This window comes from Ischnura elegans, chromosome 2 (genome assembly GCF_921293095.1).
Source record: "Ischnura elegans chromosome 2, ioIscEleg1.1, whole genome shotgun sequence".
Classification (NCBI taxonomy): Eukaryota; Metazoa; Arthropoda; class Insecta; order Odonata; family Coenagrionidae; genus Ischnura; species Ischnura elegans.
Genome location: NC_060247.1, coordinates 132,124,685 through 132,151,938, shown reverse-complemented (window position 1 = coordinate 132,151,938; position 27,254 = coordinate 132,124,685). Strand labels below are relative to the sequence as shown.

At 40.3% G+C, this 27,254-nt stretch overlaps 1 protein-coding gene across 1 annotated transcript; it reads left to right on the top strand.

Moving 5' to 3' along the window:
• Window positions 1-1,970: 1,970 nt before the first annotated feature.
• Window positions 1,971-27,254, top strand: LOC124154641 (glutaminase liver isoform, mitochondrial-like). Its single transcript, XM_046528490.1, has 14 exons — window positions 1,971-2,286; window positions 3,045-3,178; window positions 6,171-6,270; window positions 8,771-8,910; window positions 11,233-11,362; window positions 12,946-13,073; window positions 13,587-13,702; window positions 15,331-15,452; window positions 17,996-18,154; window positions 19,077-19,253; window positions 21,154-21,285; window positions 23,331-23,485; window positions 25,442-25,582; window positions 26,637-27,254. The coding sequence occupies exons 1-14, from the start codon at window positions 2,278-2,280 to the stop codon at window positions 26,962-26,964; spliced, it is 1,971 nt and encodes a 656-aa protein (XP_046384446.1). The 5' UTR covers window positions 1,971-2,277; the 3' UTR covers window positions 26,965-27,254.

Genomic DNA, 27,254 nt, shown 5'->3' with positions numbered 1-27,254 from the left:
CTAAGGGGGGGATGAGGGGATAGATCCCCCCCAAAGCCTCAGAGTAATAAAAAAATATTCAAAACTATTGTTTAATTTTGATATATAATAACTCCATCTGATTTAAGTTAAAGATCATTTATTAGTGATGTAAAATGTATTTACAGGAGTAACTTTATCAAAAATTTCCCCTAGGGGGCGACCCCCCGACCCCTGGGGGTCGCCCCCTAGGCCTCCCCATCCCCCCAAGGCATATTCCTAGTTACGCCACTGTACCACCCTGAAAATGTCAAGATTATTGTATAAGTTTCAATGGAATGATGCCTACGCCACGGAAGAAGGTCGGGCAGTCCAGTGAGAGGGGCGTGTCACCTGCTGCGATTAATCGGCGACGTCCCCACCTGCAGAGCGGTTCGCGTCGTGGCGGGCGGATTAACACGGCCACGGCAATTGCCCTCGACGCTCAACGACTTGCTGCAGGTCGCTAATTCACGTCTCATGAGAGCTCGTTAATGGCCGCCCGTCCTCTCGTTGCCTATTCCTCCGTGGGCGATCGCCGCCGTCGCCCGAGGTCGCCCCTCCCACGGAACGACGCACGCCAAGGTTTAATGCCTCGCTTCATCGTCTAGGGCGGATACCAACTCCGCAGCTTTATTTTCTGAATGCCCAGAGAAGGTCGAATAAGGGTCTACTAATCCCACAGTCCATTCTTTACATTCCAGGTGGAATATCCTACGCGTCATGCGTGAACGCATTGTGATTACGATTCCTTAATGAGGATATTGATGGCTAAGTTCTAACAACACGTATTTCAAAAATAGCAACTTTTTAGGAGAGCAAAAAGCGATTAATATTTTTAATTCTACACTGAAAATAAAAGCGAAAAGTACATGAAACTGATAAAAAAGCATTCATTTAGGAACAAAGAGTTGTTATTTGCTTGTATTTTATTTTTTTAATGGTATTACACTTTGTTTGAGATACCTGTCTCTAACTGGCCGAATTTTAGATACGTGTTGCTAGAACTTAGCCATCGATATGTTGATTTAATAATGTGAATTATGGAGAAAGTTTATTCTTCTAGATATATATTTCTTCCGCTTTGAAATTTGTGTGGTGGAACTTTCAATTACATTCTTTCCTTTTCGAACGGGTTTCAAGAAATTAATAAACATGTTTTCATTGCATTTATCGACCTCGATGATGTGATTTCTCCATGGGAGTCCCACAAAACATCGTAATTGGCCCCTTTTTGTTTATTTTTGTAAACAAATTACAGCAAGTATCGATTTATCAGCAAAACAAGGAATTTTCAGAGAATGCGTTTATGCATTATGAAATTGCTGCAATAACTTTGTATCCATGATCTACAAGGAAACCGAAACTTCCACTTCGTGATTGTAAACAACCAAAAGAGAACATCGAGAAAACCATCGACACGCGATACTTTTTTCCGCATTAAGATGGAGAAGTTAATAAGAGATAATTGAGATGGGGAAAAATGCGATGGTGGTTGGCGTAACATGGTGAAACTCCTTCATGATGCACAAAGGTTAAGAAAACACTCAGCTGTTTCACAAAATAAAATATATTGCGACCGGTGTCGATACAGCGTATCATCATCTGGCTGATGATGATGATATGATATATCATATATCAGATGATGATACGCTGTATCGAAACCGGTCGCAATATATTTTATTTTGTGAAACAGCTAAGTGTTTTCTTAACCTTTGTGCATGAGATGGGGAAGTTTAGAAGAGGATTTGGCTGGGTGAAGATTAGGTAGAAGAGAGTCAGTATTCCTTGTCTTAATTATTTTAAGCATGGTAAATACTCCGTGGCCGCCCAGCACTTCGGTTTCTCAATGCGGAAACGAAGTTGTCCTATCCGCGGAGGGAGGAGCGTGGGTCGTCGTTCCGGGGGATGGAATTGAATCGTTCTCGGGAACTACTGTCCAGCCTGAACGAATAATCGATGGAGTATTGAAGAATATCGGCGTGGGTGCTGTCGAGCATTCATCTCCCTCCCTCCTCTTTCGAGAGAAACATCCGATGACCGCCAAGAAGAAGAAGTCGCCGCGCAATTCCATTGGCTCGCCAAACGCATTTCCTCTCTCCCTCACTCCATCTTCCGCATTGACGGCCAGATATGTAGGCGGAGGGGATTAGACTTCAGTTATCGTCCGTCGTTAATACAGCGTTCACCCGCCGCGCCCCCGCTTCTGCAACTTATCCTTAGGCCGGGCGTCCGCGAGGAACTGAGCCGGAGAAGAGTGGAGTTTTCTTCTTTGCAGAGATGGAAGATGTGAGTGTCGTCATTTTAATGTTTGGGGATCGAACTCGGCCCATCTGGTTCCATGTTGCTTGCGTTGGAGATAATACAAAGGCGATGGCATCGAGGACTCGGGATAATGACAAATCATAAGACATATTGGGATAGTGTACAAAAAAGAATTGTCGAATTTCAATGGCTTGCATCTACATATTTTGAAAAAAAAATTATGCAAAGAGTTACAAGAAATATTTTTCTTAGAGTTCATTCGTGAAGTTTTATTTGTAAAAACTCATTTATACTCTATGTTTTCTCCTTTGGATGCATTGCCTTTGTGAATAATTGAGGGGCACAGTGAGGGCAGTTGCGCAGCGAGAGGGGGGAAACCCCCCCCCCAGAGCTCAGAGAAATATTTAAGTTTAATCCGTTTTACCTAATTGGATTACGATTAATTATAGAATAGTGTTGGAAATAATCAAATATCCCTCCGTAAACCGTAAAGCCGTAAGAAAGCCGTAAAACTCGCCATTTTGAACCATTAATCTTAAAATTTTTCTGGAGGAGGGCCCCCGTAAATCCCGCGTACCCTGGTGGGTATGCAATACCCCCTCACCCCTAAGTATTAGTTGCGCCTAAACCCCCCCCCCCCCCTAGCCTTTAATTCTTAGCTGCGCCCCTGAGTGAGTGTGTTATGTTCTCTTATGCTCAACCCTCTTCAGAAGATATACTATTTGATTCAAAAGGACACAATATATCCTTACTAACAGTTACTATAATCCTTTGTTGTGCAGCTGAAGATGTCCCGCTCCGACCCCTACGACTTGTACACCAGTTCTAGGGACAGCGGAAGCTCGACGCCCAAACGACGCAGCACCAATCAACACAGCCATGAGAGGTTCTTCAGGCTGCTGAACAGATTCCTAAGGTGAGTCCCTTCGAGCAGAGCTCGGTGACCTTTCCTTCACTGTAGGTTGCTAGTTCAAGTTAGTTCGTTCCTGGGATGCGACACCATGCGATGGATGAGTCGGGGTTTGCAATATCCCTCATTGGCGATTACTCTATTGTTGTCTAAGTCGATCGCGAGTCTGAGGCTTCGTGTGTCACTATACTCGATTACAATGTGTACCGTAGTCAAATGGATTGTTTTTGCTCTTCCAGTCGAGTTTTGACTGTGCGCCCTTTTTTCCCCGGTGTATTTTTACCTTAAGTTCCGCAGGGAATTTCGTTTATTTCTTCGATTTGCAGCGGCGTTCTGTCCTTCTCACGTCGCAAGAGGAATTTTACCTTTACAGAATGTTTTTAAAAATCGTTATACGTCCAATTTTTGAAGAATGCTTCTCATTGATCCTTAATTTTGATATAATGGAGGAAGGTTTTCTTCTGGTTGGTGACGTCCGTAGCTTCGGGTGCTGATAGCATGTTAAAATCCTGCTTCATCACACAGTGCACACCCGTACGTCCATTTATTAGGAAAAGTTTCAATCACGAAAAAACCAAACTTATTGTTTAAGCAGATAGTAACTGATGTCTGTTGGAGCTGCATGAAATTACTTCGGGGGCATTATACGGGTTGCCCACTTATGCTTTATAGGATATATCCGTTGATCGAGAACATTACGTTGGCTTGTGGTTTTGATGGGACATTTTAATGCTTTCCAAATAAATTACAATAACTGGCACATCAGTAACTTTTAGGCCTAAAATTTTTGTGATTGCCGATCGAATAGTTATCCCTAGGAAACCAGTCTGTGACAGACTCTTTGTGAACTATTTCCGAAAGTTACCCTTGCCTACATGTTTATTTCCAGCATCCAAGAGAAGTACAAAAGATTTTAGGAGCGGAAGAGCTGACGTTACAAGAAAATTCGCTTCAACGAAGGTCAAATGACGAATTTGGATCTCATTTTCACGAAAAAGCAGATAGCTCCAGGGACCATTCCCAAAAGAGTGATTTGTCCTCGATTGGTAGAAGGGCTCTTCGAGATATGATTTCCAGCCTTTATGCCAATTATTTCAAACCTCTCTGTCTTGGAAGAATTTGTACTGCTACAAGCGAGGAACAGACTTGGAGCCATGGAATAGTGGCGTAAATATGTGTAGGGTTACTGTCCCACCAAGGACCGGTGTTCGCCCTTAATAACAAGTTTCCTAACCTCTGTTACCGCGTCTTGGGTGAATTCCTTGGGAAAGGAAAGAGTGAGAAAGAAGTAATAACTGTGGCTGGGTAAGAAGAGAGATGATTTCTGGATGGGCAGTGATTGGGCAGTGACGTGCGGAGGAGGGGTAATGTGGGGCGAAATTGTTATGAGGGTGGAACCCACCCTGGGTTGGTGTGTCCAATGTAGAGGTTCGGGTTTGTTTGGTGGTTAGCATTCAGAATTATATATTAGTACTTATTCACTAAATTTTAGTATATGCTCAGCATGAATCACCGCTAAGCATCATCATCAGGTAAATTTGCACTTAAATGTACCTGATGATGCAGCTTGGGGGATGAAATAAGTTATAAAAATTAGTATCTTAGGCTTTCGGGAGCAGCTGAGCATTACGATTTGTCAATTTATACAAATATTAAAATTTAGAGGAGAAGATTAGCTGATAGGAGAATTGAATGGAGAGCTGCGTCAAAATCATCTTAGGATTGGAGCGAAGACTTCCATGGTGTTGCGTAATGACTGGCAGCATCTTCTGCTTTTCCAACCGTTTTTGTTGTTTATAGTGACAACGCAGGCGAAATCCCGGAAATGGAAATCCCGGAAGATGCCATTCAATCTCAGGATTATTAACCACTGATGATGATGATGATGATGAGAGGAAAAGTACGTATCTGTAATTATGAAAATATATAATTTATACGCAGTGAAGCCTATCGTTGTTAAATGGATGTGATAGCTAGTGTCCTAACCAGTGAATTCGAGTTCAAATCCCGGCGTTAGCTGGTGGATCGAAATCCTGCATGGTCTCCATGGGGTTTAACTCCTGAGGCTAGTTCTGCATCTCCGGGACTTCTGCACTCTGCACCTGTACCAGAGGGCGGGGAGGAGACGAGAAAGATAAAGGGAAAGAGGTATCCCTGCGATTGTGCGCCCGACTATCCCCTTTCTGGAAGGGATAGGAGAGGAAGGGAGAGGAATATGAAAACCTTCCTCCGGCAGTGAGTTGACGCGTGTCATCACTAGCGAAACTAGATTTCCTGTTCAAATTAAGGCTGGAACTTAAGGCGATACTTGGTGGAACTTGGTGACAGGAAACATAATAAAGATACACTTTTGTATGTTCCACAGAAGTTTTAATAACCGACCCAGATTTCGACAGTACACTATGGCCGCCGCTTGATAATGGCATAGTGTACTGTTGAAACCTGGGTCGGTTATTAAAACTTCTGTGGAACATACAAAAGTGTATCTTTATTACGTTTCCTAGATTTCCTGTTCCTGGAGAATGAGAAAACGACCCTTTGAGTGTAGAGTGATCCAGAGATTTTTCCGTTTCCATGATCCAGAGCTGAATTCCTAGGGGTGGCAGTGATGATAGTGCCTGAAAGTTTTGAACGGAACTTCAATCACTCAATCCGTAGGATGGGACATTGACCCCTTGGAGACTTTCGTCAAGAGCAGTGAAATGCCGTCGCAAGGGTTCTCTCCACTCTTTCTTCCGCACCCCTCATGGCCTCTGCTGTCGGTCGCCTCCTCCATTGGTGATCGGTGTCGCGTGATCAGTGAATACAACCAGTTTGATCGACGAATTAGGTACCAACGTATCAGGTTTCCCAACAATTTCAAACTATTCCTTCGTGTCTAACATTTCGGTCTAACTTCACAATCAAGACAATACTTCGACGATCTCGTTGTTTTAGATATTTTCCTCTCTGTTGGTGAACTGATGATTGTGTTGCCGATCTAACTTTTCTCCCACAGTTCCCGGGATCACGACCAGGCGAAGAATGTGGAGGACGCCCTCTTCGACATGTTTCGCAACGAGGAGACCGGCCTCATGCCCGTCGGGAAGTTCATAGCGGTAAGCCAGCCTCTGCGCATGCGCCAATTTTCTTCTTGACTCGAATTCTTGGTGCAATTCCCTTTTTAAATCAAATTTTCTTCCATTATGTAAAACTAAGATGCGTTTTAGGCGAAAATATTGGTCCTCGCATCAAAACTTTTCACAAGTAGTCATGAGGAACTCTTCTTGAGACCACTAGCGCCACGCGTCTCATTAGTCACGCTGCGCAAGTGCAACCCGAAAATTATGTCACGAATGAACTCCTCAGGATAAATTGTAAACAATGTGACGTCATTGTCCAGGCAGACGTTGGGACCAGCTGTCTAAATGGTTTTATGTAAGCGTGGGCATGTTTGCCTATGTGATCGAAGCAATTTTATTTTTACAAAGGAGAACTCTTTTTCTAGTTTTCTTATAAGACCAAATAAGCTCCTTTGAGGGAGCTACCTCAGTTCGAAATTTACGTAGCTTACCTAAACCAACCATGAGTTGACATCTATGGTTGGAATGTATGGGTTTCAGTTCTCATACTCGTATGACAATCCTGCTCGTGCCATGGAGTTCATCATTGTGTTATGGATTCAAATTTTAGCTAACACGTTATCAGGAGAATTATGTTATAATAAGTATTCCAGCATCTTTGGATAGAGAATTTTAGTTATTTTATCATCCTCAAATTTCCATAAGGTAACCTTTCTAAGAGGGCTCTTGGATGTTGCTGCTATAATGCTATGAAGTCAACTCGATTCTTTTTTTACAGCCGAACCTATCCAAAAGAGTCGCGGGGGATTTTATAACGCTAACGCGGTAAAGGGCGCGCGGGGTGGATATCACCCCATGATTTTTCTTTATTTAATAAGAATAATAATTAGTATCAATTTAATTCGGTGGACCCATTTAAAAAAAGAACACAGCATAACTATATAATTTCAAGGAAATGGAAAATAAAATATTTTTTTTGGGCGCACCCTCACCTGGGTTAATATTAATATTTTTTTTCTTCTTCTATTCTTGGCCTTGTTTAACACATTTTATAATATTAATATTTATTATTTAATTTTTATTCATATTAATATTCTAATGCAGGGTCTCTCACAACAAAATTGTGGCAAATAGGCATGTTCCTCCGTCTACCTTTTGTTTGTCCATTGAAGATGGTATGCGCAATTGAGTAGGTCGAAATATATATTTTTGGGGTAAAAATTTTATTGACAATGAGTGGAAAAGTCGATCACTAAACCTAGTTCCGAATAATGTGCTAAAATCGGAAAATATATGCTGCGACCAGAGCCCAAAAATTGAAAAAAAAGTAATTTTCATTCCATCTCAATTCAACCAAAGTTTGTCCTTTAGGGGTCTCAGATTTCAATGTAAATTTCTTTATGGGTCTTCATTCACCTCAAACTTAATACTCTCAGTTGGATTTGCGGAAAAAAATTGGGCGATTTTTGCGAATTTTTGCCTAAGTAACGTGCCTTCGATCATATAATTCCTTCTACATCTCCAGAAATAGGTGGAGAGCCATAATTTATGGCTTATTTTAATTGGTTTATATATTAGTGGCTTAGACTTTACTTAGGCCACTGAATGTGTTTGAAATGCCTAAAATGGTATTTTCTTTTGCTGTTATATTTTAATGTGTAAAAAATTGTTTATCAACTATTATAAAAACTTCATCCCATAATTGACCCAAAATTTTATTTTATTATTTATACATATCTGCCTTACTACTACAAAAGCAAAATTAAGTGGCGAGTCATAAATAGATTTTTAGAAAATATTTAAGCAATTACATTCGCTGTTTTCTGGGTCCTCTATTGGAAATATATACCGGCGCATCGACTTATAATAGAGATCTCTGAGTGCGATAACAGGTCCTTACTACAGTAAGTTTGGAGGAATCGCAGGGAGGAGGTCGCAATCACGCGATTGAGAACTGGGCACTGCGCTCTCACCCACTCGTACCTCTTCACTGAAGAGAGAATTCCACCCCTTTGTGATGATTGCGACTCTCCCATTACTGTGAGACATCTCCTGACAGAGGAGTGTGAGAAATACCGTTCTGTGCGCCATCAGCTGAACATCGGGGGAGACCTAGGGCACATCCTAGGAGACGACCCTGATAGTATCAGCCGAGTGATAAAGTTTTTAATAGAGACCGGGCTAATTAATTAATGTTTAAATTCCAACCTTTTTATCATCTGACTACCCCTTCCATTTTTATGAATGTTAAATGCCTTCTTAATGTATGTTTTAAAATTTTGAATTAATAAATCTGTCGGTGGTGCAAATGACCTTAGTTGTCGAGGCACCCTAAAACAAAATACTACTACAACTACTTGCTATGGTAAGATGAACTAAAGCTTCAATTATTATTAACTGTCAACGCCGTCAATATTTGCATCTACATTTTTAACAATATGCTTTTGACTAACCCTAGCGAAATTTGCACTGAAGTTCCGACAAGCAGCTAGTACGGCTTAAATTTCAAGTTTGACCACTAATTTCATCGTGACAGGCGCTGAAGAGCACCGGTCTGCGCAAGAGCGACCCCCGGCTGGCCGAGATGATCGAGAACCTCAAGATGACGCACAAGCTGCTCGGATCCGAGGCAGGCTCCCCGGAAACCATGAAGCTGGACAGGGAGTCGTTCAAAAAGTGAGTGTCGGATTTACTCTTCGTTGATACACTAGGAACCCCCCTATCATAATTATTTCGTAATTTCGTGGAGGTAGGCGACGGATTGCAACAAAAAACTGAAAAAAGCGAATCTCCTCTTTTTTTCAAATTCTATCACAATCAGCAATAAAAAAACTGCTGTACGAGCCTATTGCCATCCCCGCGTTACCCGTGGTTGTCAAAGGAAATAGAAAAAATAACAATAGGGTAGTTTCCTTCATCAAAGAAAACGAAAGGCATTGATTGCGATTCGTTACCCACCATTAGTGTATTCATAATATACAGATTATTTGGTTTTAGAAATACCGGTTTAGACGAATTTCAGTGGTCAATTTTAACCTCATTTGGAAAAGGCCAGAATGGCGCCCGTGCGATGCCACTCCACGTGACGTCACAGGGACCTAGTTTCTACACGAGAGGATAGGATTTATACATCGTCTGAGGTTGCCAATGCATGCATGAGGCACAGAGCTCAGGGAAACATATCTTAATAATCAGCTATTAAAACTGGCTAAGGTCGGAAAGTTTTCTTCGTTTGATGAGGTATTAATAATCCTTATTTAAGCCAAGCGCTACCAGCTAGCATGGTACTCAGCTACCTGCTAGCATCCTGCGTCGTATCAGCGCTCAGAGCCTCGCCTCAAGGTCACCTCTCTTGCGGCAGCGGGAACCAGAACGTCGCCACTCGGAGTTTTCCCATACTTAGCCGTCGCGTTTTCGCGCGCTTGAAAATTTTCACTTTTCATTTAATCGCGAAAAATAGATATCGTCAATTAAAAATCTAAAAGCGTGAAATACGTACTCTAGGAGTAATAATCTTTCGATTTAGGCAATAAAAAATATTAGGAAACCACCCTATTGGACAAACGTGTGCCTCTATGGTAATTTCTTGTATTTATAGTTGAGAATACATCGCTGATGCGTTTACGTTTCGCATGCGTTCCATTCTTTATCCTAATTTTCCGAGGGGAATCCTCCCGATCGCACCTTGAGCTGAGACGTGTTGCATACTACCCAGGAGCCACGAGAAAAATACATGATGTCTGTTCATGTTTAAATGTCATCAAAAACGTCAAAGAAACTGCAGCAATAGCCATTGTCTTATAAATGATTATATTCTAAGTAAAAAATGCCTGTAGCAATTTGACTTTTTAGATTTGATGATACGGTACAATGTTAATTACTTAATAAATACGGAAATATCAAGGCAGAAGATAGTTTTAGTTGATGTGCACAATTTTAACCCATAAAAAATTAATTAACTCATCGAAAGAAATCACTTACAATTAGATCTCAGAAGGTTTCTTCGAGTTTTTGCTATTTTTGCAATGGAATCTCGCAAAAAAATTTTCGACTCTTCAAAGCAGGCAAACTGTACGCGACTACTCACTTCAACTCAGTTTAAAAACAATAAGTTAGGCAATGATAAAAGAAGTTTCGTAATGCCTATATCTTTATTTATAATTATATCTTGTTCATACCCCTTTCCTTTATAAAGCGTAGTTTTACCTTTTAGTAACAGTTTTAAAATAATGTAAAAGTTCAGGATTTTCCTTGTTCCTAGAATATTTATTTTGCACTCACATTTATAAGTCGGGTTTTTCTCTGTGGCATCTGTTTATTCTCTGTGCTCTTAGGCCATATTTTTATTAAATATCTCGTTTTATCATATATGGTATATATTTACTTATGTTTTATAATTTTTAATGTTTACTTTAGAGATCTCAGTCAGTCTCTCATGGTCTTTCACTGCTGTGCCATTGTGTTAACACAGAATGGGGACCTGCGGAATTCCGTAGGTCCCTAATGTGTGGCGTTAATATGAGAAAATAGTGCCTAAGGCCTAATGCAGAGCATCATGATTTATGACTGCAAATAAATGAAAAGTTGAATGATTACATAGGCGTCCCCGAGTAACATAGGCGGATCCAGGAGGGGGGGGGGGGGCACGGGGGCACGTGACCCCCCCAAACCCTCAAAAATATGCGAGATTTTTAATATGGTCCCATTATCATTGCGTTCGTTTTGTATTTCGAGATATCCTTGTGCCCCCCCCCCCCCAGAACAAAATCCTGGATGCGGCCTTGCTTGGGCCCCCCCCCCGCCAGAAAGAAATCCTGGATCCGCCCCTGCTGAGTAACCTGTATCGTGAGGAAATAGAAAATAACTAATTGAACATGACTCTCTCTAGTAATTACTTGTGTTACCAGTTGAGAACGCAGTGATTATGCCTTCTGCACGTATGTTTTTCAGTTTTTCTCTCACATAATCATCGCGATTTTTTCCTTCTCGTTCCTGTAGCGTGGTGTCGCATAACATCGTGCTCATCTCGAGGGCCTTCCGTCATCAGTTCATCATCCCTGACTTCCAAGGCTTCACGCGGCACATCGAGGACATCTACTGGCGCTGCAAGTCCAACACCGAGGGAAAGGTGAGAGAAGAGAGTGAGAGCGGAAGTCGCGCGTGAGTGCCCATCGTCATAACTGACCGGTGACCGCACGATCAGGGTGACCTCTGCGTCTGAGCCATGGATATGGCGACAGATAAGAGCTGCCTCCGATAACAACCTTGGGTCGACCGATTTCCGCTCATTCAGTGCTCAATTTTGGGGTCCCATGCCACAGACGCGTAACTGGTGATGAGGGCAGGACCCAGGAGTTACGACATAGGGAACAAATCAAAAGAAGGGACATGACCAGAGGAAATAGTTTGGCAAGGTGCAGCACAAGTGGCCTGCACCTGTCCGTCAGAATAAGCAAAATATTGTCAATTTCACAGTTTTAAGTTTAGGACAGGTACTAAATTAATGGAATGGGTGAAGAATGCTGAAAATTATGTGGAAATAAAAATTTAACGAACTAATTGAACTCGTCCAATCATAATTTCAAGATTTTCCTTCGGAAAATGCTCACGTAGATGTATATTTTCAAAATTGTTTTACTATTAAATCCTTATTTGTTAGTGACTATCACTCCTCACAATCAATTAAGTAATTTTAAGTTTAAATTAGGTGGAGCATGGATATTTCTGTTGGATCACCTTAAGGTAATGTTCACATCTTGTGAAAGTTCGATGACTTTTCAGTTTCATAAGTTAATGGATTGTTTTTGGGGTACTTCGCTTAACTCTGAAAATCTATTTGACCTCAAATTTATTCTTCGAGTTAATTGGAAACGGGTTACCTTAATGAGTGACCATAGAGCTGTGGAATGAGGAAGGTCAGATACTTAAGCGGCCAAATTGGGGCGTTTTGAATTTTGTGTCCTAGTAATTGATAGAACATAGTGGAACATTTAAAGTCACGGTATACTTAGGTCAGATATCTGAAAATCTTGTTCAGATTTACCGGCGATCCAATTAAAACATGAGCTGTCAATATGTACTACGTTATTTATACGTGTATATGCAAACATGTAATTATAATTTAAGAAAATGTGAGCTGATCACGCTCTAACTAGTCCTTTGTAATAGTCTAGCTAGTCCTTCCCTTTGTTTTCTTCTATATCTAACAGTGCATTAACGATACTGAGCGCTGTGAATACGGGTACTACTTCTCGGGTTTTGAGTCAGGGTCTGAGTATTCATGGTGGATAAAGTGTGGCCGATACTTTTCCAACAATGTGAGTGCCTAGGATATGTCGGATTTGAAATGTGATCCTATATTAGCCGTGAATTTTCTTGTTTTCTTTAATGTCCACAACGGAGATTTAACCGGAGCTTTTCGTCAGGAGGTCCTCGACTCCTTCATCGAGAGAGACGGCATTTATGGCAATCAGGGGGGATAGGCAGAAGGCGGGTTGCCCCTCCCACTTTTTCGATGTTCATTTGTGATACTCTTATAATGATAGTTAATCTATTTTATTGCCAATTCGAGAATGTTTAGTTCAATTTAGGCTCATTTTCTAGACTTAAATCTAATCTTTAAACAACATCATTCAGTTTACGATTTCGAAATATCTTCCCGTATATTAACTCTTTGACTGACTGTGGGAACTCTTTGTATGTCCTTTGTAGGTGGCCAGCTACATTCCTCAATTGGCGAGGATGAACCCCGATTACTGGGGCGTAAGCATCTGCACTATAGATGGCCAGAGGTTCTCCATCGGAGACACGGACGTGCCCTACACTCTACAGTCATGCAGGCAAGTAATTTCCACCCGCGAATACTTAACATTTAAATACTTTCGTAGGTAAGGAAGGGATCAGGTGTAAATATTCATTGAAACCCTGCCTTTCTTTTCGATCATCTTTCGCGGAAACACTAGTCACTTATGATATTTAAAGTGCGATCTTTGTCAAAGTATATTTTCCCAGGGATGGAAATCAACTGGGTTTATTCTTTATTTCGTCCATGCTTACGACATTACTGTGGCATCATCAATCTATCGCTATTATTTAGATGATACAGTATTCCCAAGCTACATTTAGGTATAGAGAATTAGTATGGACTGTACTAAAGTGCAGAATTTTAATTTCCTGTTTCACAGTTGTTCAAGGTCAAGCCGTAAACTTTTTAGTGTGTTTTATTTTCTTATTTTATAATTCTGTTGAAAATGTTAACCAGTAGAATTTTTTGAATGATGCATGACAGGTATGTCTTCTGGTACGCATTTTTATAGGAAATTCAACGTTTGCACTATTTAATTCCTGTTTAGCAAGCCGCTGACCTACGCCATAGCCCTAGATGAACTGGGCGCTGACCTCGTGCACCAATACGTGGGCCAGGAACCCAGCGGTAGGATGTTCAACGAACTGGTGCTGGACCACAACAGTAAGTGGAAGAGATAGTTTTCTCATCATACTTCTCATTCATCACCCTAATGCCTATTCAATTGGCATCCATAGGAAGGGTATTTATTATAATAACTCTTTATAAAAAAAATACAAGAGCATTTATTTTAGCATGCCTCTGTAAAATTACTTACTCATATTTTGCTGCTCTGGAAGGAAGAGAATGCCGCCACTGTCGCATCAGGTGTGTAGATGGGTAGTTCACGAACGAACGATTCTAAATCTATTTAATGAGCTAAAGAATTGAAATATTTTCAAATTGTTTCCGAATCGTTCAATTTAAACAAAATTCCATTTTGAAAACCTTCTTATTACTTACAATTAATACGTAATCAATCATTCCTAAGGACAATTTGTTGCATTTACCATCCAGGATATTATTGAATAGCGAAATATTTAGCCCAACTTTTCCGTAGTTGGGTCAAGATAGTTGGCCATGTTTCCAAGCTTTTCGCTGTATTTCTGCTCTGCCGCCTGAAAAACTAAGATTTTGCCGTGAAAATTTTCTTCCAATCCAAAGGCAGCTGATTCGATTATGAGGAAGATTTTCAAAATTGCGAATTTAACTTAAAAAAAACGAAACCATTAAAGTGCAATTCAATTCATTTTAATAAATAGTGCAGTTCATGTGGTGTATTTTATACTCTTGAGGTAATGTTAGTGAAAAGTATTTATCCCTGATAGTATGCAACCCAGTTTACCGAATCTTTCTGTCGAGTTCAATCTATTGAATTATTATTTAGAGAACCATTCGCTAAATTTAACCGAAGTAGACATCACTAATGAGATGCTTGGATGTCTTGGTGACAAGATGTCCTCCTTTTTTCCGGATATGTATCCCATTTGAACCTCCTGTCTAGGCGAATATTGAATTATACCTTGTCTCCATATCGAGAAAATTTTTTCACTTATCATATTTCTTTTGACATTTCCTATAATTATGAACATACAAGTTTCGCACGCATTTATAACTTCTACGTCTAGATTTTACGATGCTTACGGTGTTCCAGATGCTACGGGACTCTCCCCAGATTCCGTCTAACACACACCTCCGGGTGAAATCTGCACATCGTTTTTTTGGCGCTGTATATCTTCCACAGAAAGAATTAATAGGAAGCTACGCAAAAGTTAAAAGTTCAAAATAATTCATAGATGGATTTTACTTAGGAATACTCATATCTTCAGCATTTCATACTCTATGTATTACTATTTGGAGGGAATGAAGAAATAGGGGCTGATTTTCGGATTAGAATTGAAGCTAGCGTGCTACGTGCGTGCAGTATTCCAATGATGTACCGAAATATTTGGACTGTAGACCCGCGAAAAATCTCAAATACAGCTACGCACATCCCTATAGTACCTTTTTTGCCGAGGATCAACAGAGGATATGGAAATAATGCTGAAAAATTGTTAATCCGATGTATTCTCATTTCTTTGGGTTATTTTTTTCTTAATATTGTGGATAAGGCTAGAGACTCATGGAATCCACAGCTATTTTAAATCGCTACATAGGGAGCACCGATACTGTTATCTTATTTTTTGGCTTAATGACAAATCAATGCAGTGCGCACGTTAATTTTTTCTATTTTTTCCTGCTCGCGACGACAGAGAAGCCACACAATCCGATGATCAACGCGGGAGCCATCTTGGTTGGGTCGCTCTTGAAGACTCTGGTTCGTCCCGAGATGACATTGGCCGAGAAATTCGACTTCACCATGAACTACTTCAAGGTGAGCGCATTTCCTCGCTCTGCCCCTGGTGTGTCTAGCTGAAGGCTCTATTAGTGAGCGATAGGAACGCGGGAAAACGAGATGTGGTCGCTAATGGAATCGCCAATCCGCACTCGTGAGGTCGCAATTAGCGGGAGACTTGATAAGGACGGGAGATGTGAACGCTCGAAGCGCCGGGAGTGCGGGATGGAGAACATTGAAATTCGCGCTTCAAGCAAGCACTGCGGAGGTGCATTTAGTTTCACTCAAATGCACCCATTCTATATCGATGTCATAACAGAAAAGATTCCTAGCGATAACCCCATTTGATCCGTTTTACCCATTCCAAAAAATTACCCACTTGCAGGGGTGCAGCTAGGAATTAAGGCTAAGGGGGGGGGCTTTAGGCGCAACTAATACTTACGGGTGTGGGGGTATTGCATACCCACCAGGGTAAGCAGGAGTTGCGGGGGACCTCCTCCAGAAAAATTTGAAGAATAATGGTTGAAAATGGCGAGTTTTACGGCTTTCTGGGGGATATTTGATAAATCCCAACACTATTCTTTAATTAATACCGATCCAAATAAGTAAAATGGATTAAACTTAAAAATTTCTCTGAGCTCTGGGGGGGGGGGGTTTTATCCCCCAAAATCCGCCCTCGCTGCGCCACTGCCCACTTGTACTTCAAATTGCAAGTTTATCTTCCTTCGTCACAGCAATGCCCTTAGTATTCTTGATTTTGTGTTGGATTTTCACCAATGGCATTGTAAATACTTGGTAGCTTGGCAAGGGATATATTATCAACCGAGCCATACAAATGTTTATATGATTGATAATACCAAATTTGGGCATTGATATCAACATATATGATTGTTTAATATAGTTAATGGGTGACAATAGTACGGGCCATACTATCGTTTTTGTTAAGAATGTGTTGATATCATTTTGAAATCAAGTTCCGACTTCGTGATATAATGATACGCATGAAATTATTTTATTTTCATTATTCGATAGGTATATACAGAATAACTTGAAAGTGAATGGGTGAGAAAGAAAGAAACATTTCAGGGAATGTACCTAGTAAAGCATCGTAATTTCTTAATACTTCGGAATTCAGATTTCACCCTTGTTTTGGTACGTTGTTAAACTGAACGAAAGAAAATAATGGCCTGGCAAAGCGTTGACAAGATAATTCAACGTATATCAATTGAATAAGGGACATTTGGATGATATAGTGAGCTGGAATTTGATTAGAGTGGAAATGTTAATGAACAAAATTTGCCTACAGAATTGCTTTAGCACATCTTGATTTATCATTCTACCAGTTTTTACGCTTAAATAATGTTTTCTCACGGTATCCACAATCAATTTATTTTGTGTCATTGTGCATTAACATCAACAAGAACCGTATCACTCGTCCAACCTCACCTGCCTTCTACTTCCCAGCCACCCTCTATATATTTTTGGGATATTAAAAAAATAAATTATCTTTTAATTAGTTATTTCTCAATGGATCTTATATATAAATGATCATCAGGATTATTGGAATTGGTCGATTGCCGAAAATACCTTACGCGGCTTAAATCTCGAGAATGATGTTGATCGGTAGAGATACGTGAAAGTCGCACTTTCATTTTTATTTTATCGCACTTTCAATAACAGTTTATCGTATTTTGTAGCGTCTATTTTTTATTTTCATAATGTGGTAGATGACGATAAAATGTAGTCAAACACAGTTATATGACAAAATACAGAATATTTTCAATAACTATGTTGTAGAACAATTAAGGAATGAGAGGTATAGTTGTGGAGGTGTAGCTTGCCTGCGCCCACTTGTAGTTCGCGGCCACGTAGAGTCTCAGCCAACTAGCAGCTGGCCAGTTGCTCACATGCTTTAAGCGGTGAGTGTCGGCGGAGCATATAAACTGCGCTCGGCACAAAATGTACGAATTTAGCCGTCGAAAAGGCAAATTTGCGTAAAAATATCATAAAAGTCCAGTCATCGCATCTATGTCGCATTTATTTGCGCACATCGCATCTATAATGCATTTATCGCATTTGCTGTTTTCACGCATCTCTATTGACCAGTGATCACTGAAACTTAAAATAGAATTCCATTAAAAGACTTCGTTAAATGGGAGGGTAAGACATGCCTCCATGAAAAAAACATCCCCATTCAGTCATTATCTCGTAAGTTAGACATACACAAAGGCAAAAGTTAACGCCCAATTTTCATGAGTTCGCTATGTCATGAGAGTTTTGGTTCATTTACTCGATCTTGGAGAGCCTTTCTTGGAGGAAAGGAATCGCATATTCAAGTCAAAACAACAACTGACTACACCAGGAACATGCAAAAGGCTGAGGATTAGCAGAGAAGGGGTAATCTGTTCGGCATGAGTTCGCAACGTCGTAAATTTACCTGCAAAAGGGTACGTTTTTCGCCGCGAATAATCGAGAGATAAAATGAAGTTACTGGACAAGCCCGTTATTAATAAGTAAACTGCACTGTTTGACTCTTTAAGTATCACCAATATGACCTCATCCTCAAAATATCTTCATTGTAGAAATTGGCTGGTGGCGAGTACCTGGGATTCAACAACGCCGTTTTCCTGTCTGAGAGGGAGGCGGCCGATCGTAACTATGCCTTGGGCTTCTACATGCGTGAGAACAAATGCTACCCCGAAAAGGCAAACCTCAGGGAATGCATGGACTTCTACTTCCAGGTGACGTCTTGAATATTGTGTAGAGTACTCGAAACTCTTCTCATGTATCATAGCTGCATAACTATAGTTTGATTTATCATTAATTATACGAAACTAGTGACTTTTATGGAAATTACTTTGAAATATCGTAACCTTCTGAACGACAATCAATAAATACAGTTACTGTAGCTTTTGCTAGAAATCATTGTGAAAATTACCTGAAAATATTAAAGCCAAATTGATTTTCACAGCATTGATAGATCATTTTAATAATACACATCTGGAATCAGCTTTATATCAAAGCGAAAGTTATACAACAGATGGTAATTTACATGTTAGCCACAAATTGACTAACAATATGTGGAAGGACTAAACATTTTGGTATTTTGGTTTGAGATTTCCCAAAAGTATAAATCAGAAACCAATGTTAAGCGTTGATTGATACAGTTAGTGGAGAATTTTTACGAAATGATTAATTAAATACTGTTGAAATAATATCCAGTGAAACAACTTTTTCATAGTATCGAAATTTCAATTTTTATCGTAATTTTACTATAAGCGACTCGAGGAGCACATTTATAAATTTGCATTTCGCGATATTTAGTTTCTTCCTTGATACTTAAGAAGACGCATCCTTCTCTCTAGACCGGTCGGATTTTGTCCTTTCAGTGGCGTATTATTCATTTTAAACTAACGCTATCACCTTAAAGTTTTCATGTCAAACAGAGTATAAATACCTTTGTCAAAATTTTCTTCTTTCTCAAATTAGCTTTTACTTAAGTTCTTTTTTGTGCGGAGGAAAAGCGAAATCCTATACCTACCCGTGCGGCAAAATATCTTTCTAAATTTATTCTTCCTGTCCGGAGTAGAGACATAGTGAGGTTCTAAGGCTTAGTGATTGTGGTACACTCGATGGCATCGCTCTATCTCTTGGTACTTTCAGTGCTGCTCAATGGAGAGTAACTGTGACGTGCTGTCGGTTGTGGCAGCGACACTGGCCAACGGCGGCATCTGCCCCATCACGGACGAGAAGGTGCTCAAGCCGGACTCGGTTCGTGATGTGCTCTCCCTCATGCACAGCTGCGGCATGTACGACTACTCGGGACAGTTCGCCTTCAAGGTAAATTCCATGCTCACATCTTTACATACTATTCCTTCTACGCACTTTCCAATCCATTCTTTATCGGGCTATGGCCTTGCCCGGTTTTATTCTTATGTTGCCTCCCTATTATTGGCGCAAATGACACAAACTGATAGCCTTCGAGCGATTACCGATTACGTTAATATAATTGGTGTACATTTTCCAGATAGGGTTGTCAACATTTTCTGAAAGAAAAGAGTAGAACAGGTGTTCGGCAAAATTTAATTAGAAAAACAGTCATATTTCATAAGGTATGAAAGGAATATAAATCATTATGTATTCATTCAAATTCACGCAGCTTGCATGAATGTGTAAAGTTTACTTAACCGTATGAAAGGTGCTTACGCCAATGATGCCACTTAGAAAATAATTTTTGGAATACGGTAGCTGCAGGAAAATGCGGGAGGATTGGTAACCCTGACTAGAAGTGGTGGGAGGGCAGGTAGGGTTCATGAGGGAAGAAAGAGGTCTTCGGGGTCCGGAGGGGAAATGAATTAATATTAGTCGGTGATTGGTGGACTAAGCTAGGTGGTATATATCCAGAGGAGAAGAATTGAAGGCGATTAATGGGAACTAGCTCACTCCGCATTTGACTCATGCCCAGTAGGGTTATTATAACAACATTAAAGGACGTTTATTACTTCCTGGGAAAAAATTTACGGTGATGTCATACAAAAATATAGGAGGCTTAAGTAGCCTCCTAGGAAAATCTTTGGTACTGCTGTTTATTACATTAGAATTCTGTCAATATATCTACAATAGAATTCTCAGAATTTACAGCTGCTCATTTTTTTTAAAAGAATAATAGAATAATCTAAAATTAAAATATAAATAAGATTACAACACAGTTTTGTAGTAATATAATATTCTTCCTGCATTATTTTGAATAAATGATTTGCACTTGGCTGAGCAAAATGAATGCTGAATAATGATTCCGCATTCATTTTGCGCAATTTATTTTTAATGCTGTTTTGGCTTTATATTATCTCTTGTCAAGATATCCTTACCTTATGTCTCATTTGCAGGTAAAAAATTTAAAAAAGTATATTTTTGGTTTAATTAAATACACATAGAATGCGTTTCTTATATCACGTCTCGTTCTTTGCAATGTTTTTTTCCGCTTCTTAAATAAAATATTCTTAAGACTTCAAATATATATAAGTGTCTTAAAGGTAGAAATTTTGACGAATAAAACAGGAAGGAAGAGTTTTAACATTTTGATTTTTATCGACAATAAAACTAATTATTCTTTTTCGCAATGTAATAATGGCATGAAATATATTTTGATAAGCTCCCCACAATAAACCAATCCATAACTTAATTCAGATTGAACCAGAGCCAGATAAAAACTTTTACGGAAATGGACTGAACACTTAATTAGTATATTTTTATAATTGTTTTCCGGGTTAATACCGCGTTGACTCATTTTGGAGGAATACTGTTTCGGGCGCGAGGAGAAGAAGCTGAGTGAGAGAGCTATAACACCGTGCTGCTTGATCGAGCGGCCTTTTCTTGAGACGGATTATTCGCTTAAAATTGATTCAATTGTTTAACTGATAACTTCAGGATTAACTAGACAGGTGAGACCTGCGAGATCATTATGGAAAATAAAACTTTGCTAGGTTCACTTGTATATTTAAATAGGCACGACCCGGGTTTCATAACATAGTCACATCTAAGGTGACTAACCCAAAACCAACTCGAAATCCTGAATGCGTCCGAAACTGTTGTCCACCAAAATGAGTCAACGCGGCATTAACCCGGCAAACGATTACCAATTCATTCACCGTGGAAGCCTCCGTATCAAAATAAAATTTTGTTTTAATAATCAGCTTTCTTCTTGTGTGGATGCACTAATATGTATTTGTGTCGTCCTCAGGTGGGTCTGCCGGCAAAGTCGGGTGTGAGCGGTTGCATGCTGGTGGTCATCCCTAACGTGTTGGGCATCTGCACATGGTCTCCCAACCTGGACACGCTCGGGAACAGCGTCCGCGGAGTCCAATTCTGCGAGGTGACCTATCCCTTCCCCACCCATCACGCCGAGTTCAATTAATTTGTGTCGCTGCTGGTGCGGCTCTGCTAAAATCCGTCATGGGAACCCAAAGCGCGTCGGTCGTGTCTGGTTGACGCTTTAAAGAATTTCTTTCCGATGCCGTTTCTCTCTCCGTTTACTATTTTCAAGTTTATTGATAATCAGCAGTCTACTGCGTCGCCCAAAGCATAATGTGTGAAAGTCTAACCACTTTACTGACGCACTTTACTTCCAACTGACTTTTCATTACCACATCTTGTGTACAAGCAAACCTACGTTTTCTTAGGATTCAAAAGGCTATGGTGTAGTGGTATGAAACTATTCGTCATCACTCGTCAATATTCATAAGATTGGTTTGACGTAACTCTCCACTCAATTCTCCTATCAGTTAATGTCTCCACACCTTCGTATGTCTTCTCTTTTTTCTTTGCCTGTTCTATATATTTCATTCGACGTCTTCCTTTTCCGTTCTTGCCATCTGCTTGTCCTTCAAAAATTATCTTCATCTGGCCATCATGCCTCAAGATGTGGCCTAAAAGGCTGCTCAGTCTTCTTATCAAGGTTTTCATGATTCTTCTCTTCTCTCCCACTCTTCTAAGGACTTCCTCATTATTTACTCTGTCGATCTATGTTATCCTTATCGTTCTTCTGTAGCACCACTTTTCGAAGGCCTCTACTATAGATTTCTCCGCGGCTGTCATTGTCCACGCCTCACTTCCTTATGAAACTATTAAGCGATGAATTAGTGGTTCGGATACTCCACCGAGAAAGGTGTTGAAATGAAAACCCTTTTCGTATCATGATGTGGGCTTACTTTTCCTGGATTATTACAAGTCACAGACAGGCTACTCCCAATGTGGGTTTGGCTTGTGGCGTATATAGATCTGATTTGTAAAAATAATAGCATTTAGTTGTCATCTCTCCATCTATTCTTCCGAGGTCCTCTTCAAATCAGCGGAGAATTCTATTGTTGTACCCCATTCACGCGCTGTATATTCTCTCCAGTTTTTTAATATATCATCCTGTGTTCAAGCAAATACATTTTTCATGGAGTGCAAACGTCTTATATGTGGTGATGTAATTAATGGCTTAGCACATTAAATCCAGAAGGGTTCATTTTTTATCGTATAAATTTAACGTAAACCATGTACAGTGAAATAAATATTATTGGACCTAATATCTTTTCATGGTGACATTTTTTCGCGCGATAGTTTTATCTAACTTGAAATCGCCTTTACGATTTGTATTTTGTGTCGTAAGAAGTCTTTCACAATTTCTTTTCTAATCATCTCTTGTTATATTTACGCTGATGAAATTACATGGGAGGCCGAGCCCTCTGGGACACCTCTCTCGGCAATAGTAAGGCTGCCATTAGTTATGTCAAATATTGATTTGGTCCCTGTAGAGAGCGTTTACTTGGTGACGAGAGGCGATCGCGCCACTTAGGACATTTTGGAAGTGTTTGTCGTATCCATTTGGACGATTTCAGTCCTTCGGGTTTCCCTCTCTCTATCTTTTTCCCGAACTCTTGCATCTATCTATCTATCGATTATCTTAGTCAATCCAAATAATGCATCGAAATGGAATACGCCGAACAAAATATATAAAATAGGAATGATGTGAAAGAGAAGAAAGACGTAGGTATGAAAAGATAGGCTGACAGGCAAATTGAGTGGAGAGCTACGTTAGACCAATAATAGGATTGTTGACCAGTAATGAATAATCCATGATTAATATTAGGAGGACCACAACCATTGTTGAGTTAGGTCTACTCGTTTTAATAAGGGCAACCCATTCTATTTCTTTTATGAACTATGTATCAACAAGAAAACATATGATGCATTATCACTGCGTGGCGCGCCCTTGACCTCGAGAATTATTCATCAAACTAATTCCTGCTACTTTACTTTTCTTTGTTTTCCTCATTTGAAAGGGGGGGGCGACCCCCTCAACCTCTCTATTTTCCCCAAGTGATACGTTCTTATTGTACTATTCCTGGCTTCTCCCCCTTTTGTGGTGAACAGGAGCTGGTGAGGGTGTTCAACTTCCACCGCTACGACAACCTGAAGCACGCGGCGAACAAGAAGGACCCCCGAAGGTATCGCTTCGAGAGCCGTGGACTCAGCATTGTCAACCTTCTCTTCTCCGCTGCCAGCGGTGACGTCACTGCCATGAGAAGGTATCAATCATACGTCTCCAAGTGGACGCATTTCTCCCTCTCAAACGCTCATGTTTTTTTTGATGAAGGATTACGCATAAGAGAAGTATTATTAATGTGAAGTATCAATGAATTCTTAAAAATTTAAATTAATAACTTCAGGCCTAACGTTGTGGAAGTGTGCTACATTAATGATCAAAAAATAAATATGTTTAAATTCACGTTTTAATTATAAAAAATGGCGTTAACGGCGCTGCTACTGTAAGGAAACCCGGTTCGGTTAAAAAAATAGTGCATTTAAATCAAGTTATTTTTCGTAATTAATATTTAAAATAGGAGCTGAAAATATTGAAATTGCCTTTTCACACTTGGATTTTTAATTTTTCCGACTTTGATGTAGTTAAAGGGGAAACTTATCAAGGTAAAAATAGGATAAAAATGAGAAGAAAGTGTAATCCGAGCAGTGAGAGGGAGGGATATAGGAGGATAGAAAATTTCAGGTGCTGAGGGGGGTGGTTAAGGGGATGTGACAGATGGTAGATGGGCTTGGTGGATGTATAGGCATGTTTTGAAGTGTTCCGATTGTGACACCATTTACATTTTGGATTCAAATTTAACTCTATCCGCTAAATTTCTTGCACTTATACTTTGATTTTGTCACCATGTACCGAATTGACGGTCAGTAACAACGTAACCTCACGTTGGAAATAGTCAAGTTGCAATTTATCCAGCTCCCCATCTGATAGATTTCAATGAAATTACGTCCGCTACCATGTCTTATGATATCGTCTGAAAATTTTCAGGGTAAATAGAGTTTATATGTGTTTATAAAACTTGTCTGTAACTTATATAAAATTGTACCTTCATCTAAGAAAATACTGAAGTTAAATTTTCAAATTTTAGATACGATCAAATGCTTGAAAATTTCAAGGCGATTGCATAAGTTCTCGAAGGGTCATTTTCGGTGACGAATTACTCGCGTAAAAATTATGCTATCATCTTGAATTAAATTTTAGGATAAGCAAAGGAGAGTCTTCAACATTTTCCTGCTCATAAAATAGAACCAAATTATGTCCGAGACAATAATTTGAATTAAAAGATAGAATTATAAAATTTGAGGCGTAGGCAAATTTTTACTTAGTTGTATATTTATATGCCTACCCTAAAAATTTCAAGACAATAGAATTATGGAAAATAAAATGATAAAACTTTGTTAGTTTCGCTTGCATATTAAAAAGGCACGACCTGGGTTTATTAACATAGTTTATATTCTGATGACTGATCATGTAGACATTTTCTTTTGCAACAAGTCGGGTGCGACAGTGAGGACTCCTTTCCGATAGGTTTATGTCCTGTCTGTCGCAATTTTCGTGCGACTGTATAAGGAGATGTATACATGATCAGTCACCTGCAGGAGCGCAGTTAGGAATTTGGTGCAACCAATACCAGGGTGTGTGGGGGTATGGAATACCCACCAGGATAAGCGGTAGGTGCGAGATTAATAAATTGCGGAATTTTAAGATAAACGGTTCAAAATGGTGAGTTTTACGGCTTTCTGAGGGATATTTTATTAATAATTACACTATTCGTTTCGTAATATCAATATAATTAAGTAAAATGGATATTAGTAAATTGTATATTTCTTTGAGCTCTGGGGGGGTTTAACCCCCAAAACCCACCCTCGCTGCGCCACTGGTCACCTGAACATGTAACTATGTTATGAACCCCGCGTCGTGCCTATTTAAATATACAAGTGAACCTAGCAAAGTTTGTTTCTTTTATTTTCCGCGATGGAAAAGTTTCACATATTTAAGCCTAAATTTATCAGGTAAACAATTGAATTAGTTTTGTGCCAATAATAATTCGTCGCGAGACAAGGCCACTCGAGCGGGTGGGAATCGTCCTCGCACTGCTACTCCATGTCTTCATCCAGCGGCATGGTGTTCTCACCCTTCCACGCATTCTCCTCTTGCGCAGGCACAAGCTGTCTGGGACTGACATGACGCTGTCCGACTACGACGGTCGAACGGCGCTCCACCTGGCGGCCGCCGAGGGACACCTCGACTGCGTGCGATTCCTCCTCGAGCAGTGCGGCGTCCCGCACAACCCAAAGGACAGGTATGATTACTATTAGCCTACATGGGCGTATCCAGCGGGGTGCAGGAGGGGGGAGCTGCCCCCCCCCTAGAAGCAAAAATCGCGTAAGATTTTGATCAGAACTTGATTGAAACGAAAGCTTTCAGCAAATTTTCTTTAAACCCACGAAAAATGATATTAGTACAAAACAAGTAACTAAAATAATTTTTTTCGAGCAACTATTTTCAAAAACTAATATAATATTCTTAAAATGTTAGTTTCATTCATCTTTTCCATTCCAAACTGTTACAACTTGAACGACCATGGCCTGCCCCCCCCCCCCTATTTTTGATCCTGGGTACGCCCTTGTCAGTCTATCTACTAGCCCAGTTTACTCGTTGATGATGACTACTGTAGTCACAAATAGTTCAACAGAGTATCCTACTGTCGGCCACTAGATATGTTGTCACTCACCACGCATTTAAATTGACTTTCCAAAGTCGCCAATATATAATTCCCAGCAAATGGAGTAGCGCCACCATTGCTATCTTTTAAAGCTCACCTCCATTTCTCGCGTTCTATGTCTCGTTGCGCCGACAGAAATTCAACTCATTATCTGACGTTTGATGTATTCTTACCAAATCCTGTTTGTCGACTTTCCAAAACTAGCGTAAGATAAAGAAATATGTTAACCAGCAAAATATTTTCTTGTGTATTCCCTTTTTATTTTCCACGATGGGTTTTGGATAAGTTTGTTTACGCAACAGGGAAAATTAATAAAATAATAGCAATCTATATTTTACTTTTCATTCAGGTTGGGTACTTAGACTGCACTTTTTCATTTTTATTGAAATTTATTTTTTTACTTGGTATTCCGTAAGCGGTGTGTATAATGATCTTGTTTAAAAGCACACGACCTTGCGGTGTTAGAATTAGATACATTCCTCATGGGAATAGGTTTAGAGTAGCATGCCGCTATAGAAGAAGTCAAAATCACCCACAAGCATGTGCGGTGCCATTCCATTTATAAGGAAACTTTTTTGATCCATGCTACAATTGTATATTGAGATGGACATCCTGGATGTGGTCATTTTAGGTGGGGCAACGCGCCCATCGACGAGGCCGTGAACTTTAACCACACCAAGGTCATCGCGTACCTGGAGGAGTGGGAGAAGCGGGCGTTGGCGCCGGCGCTCGAGGGGGCGCCTCCGGCCAACGGGGAGGGCGACAGTGGTGCCTCCCGCGGCGACGAGGAGTACTCAGAGGGGCGGGAGGCGGACTACGAGAGCGGGGGCGAGGATTTCCGGCGACGCCCCCAGCCCCCGGGGTTCCCCCCTTCCTCCTCTTATTCCTCCAACTCCTCCCCACCACCCTCCGAGATCAGCCTGGGAGAGTCCGCCAGCACCAAGCTTCAAGGAATTTGATGTAGCACTGCGGTGCCAAAAGAAACTCCGAGGCAGTGATTCACCGCCTCATACACAACTGACAATTCTGGTGGCGGTTGGATATCAGAATCTTCGGTAGACACCGACCACGTTTCCTAGAAAATGTTCATCCCACTCCTTGGGGGTATATTCGCCAATTTTGACTTTAGATTCTCAACCGGGAAAAATGTCCAAAAAATTCACATATAAAGGGTTAAGCATTGCGATAATTTCGCTCTATTTCTTTTATGACCTAGGATTAATCTGATCCGAAGTCACGTCGCGATTAA

Bases quoted from the DNA above. Each gene is read 5' to 3' on its own strand.
- LOC124154641 (XM_046528490.1), top strand. The intron at 15,453-17,995 runs GTGAGCGCATTT...TCTTCATTGTAG, and splicing joins TCACCATGAACTACTTCAAG to AAATTGGCTGGTGGCGAGTA. The intron at 23,486-25,441 runs GTATCAATCATA...CCTCTTGCGCAG, and splicing joins GACGTCACTGCCATGAGAAG to GCACAAGCTGTCTGGGACTG.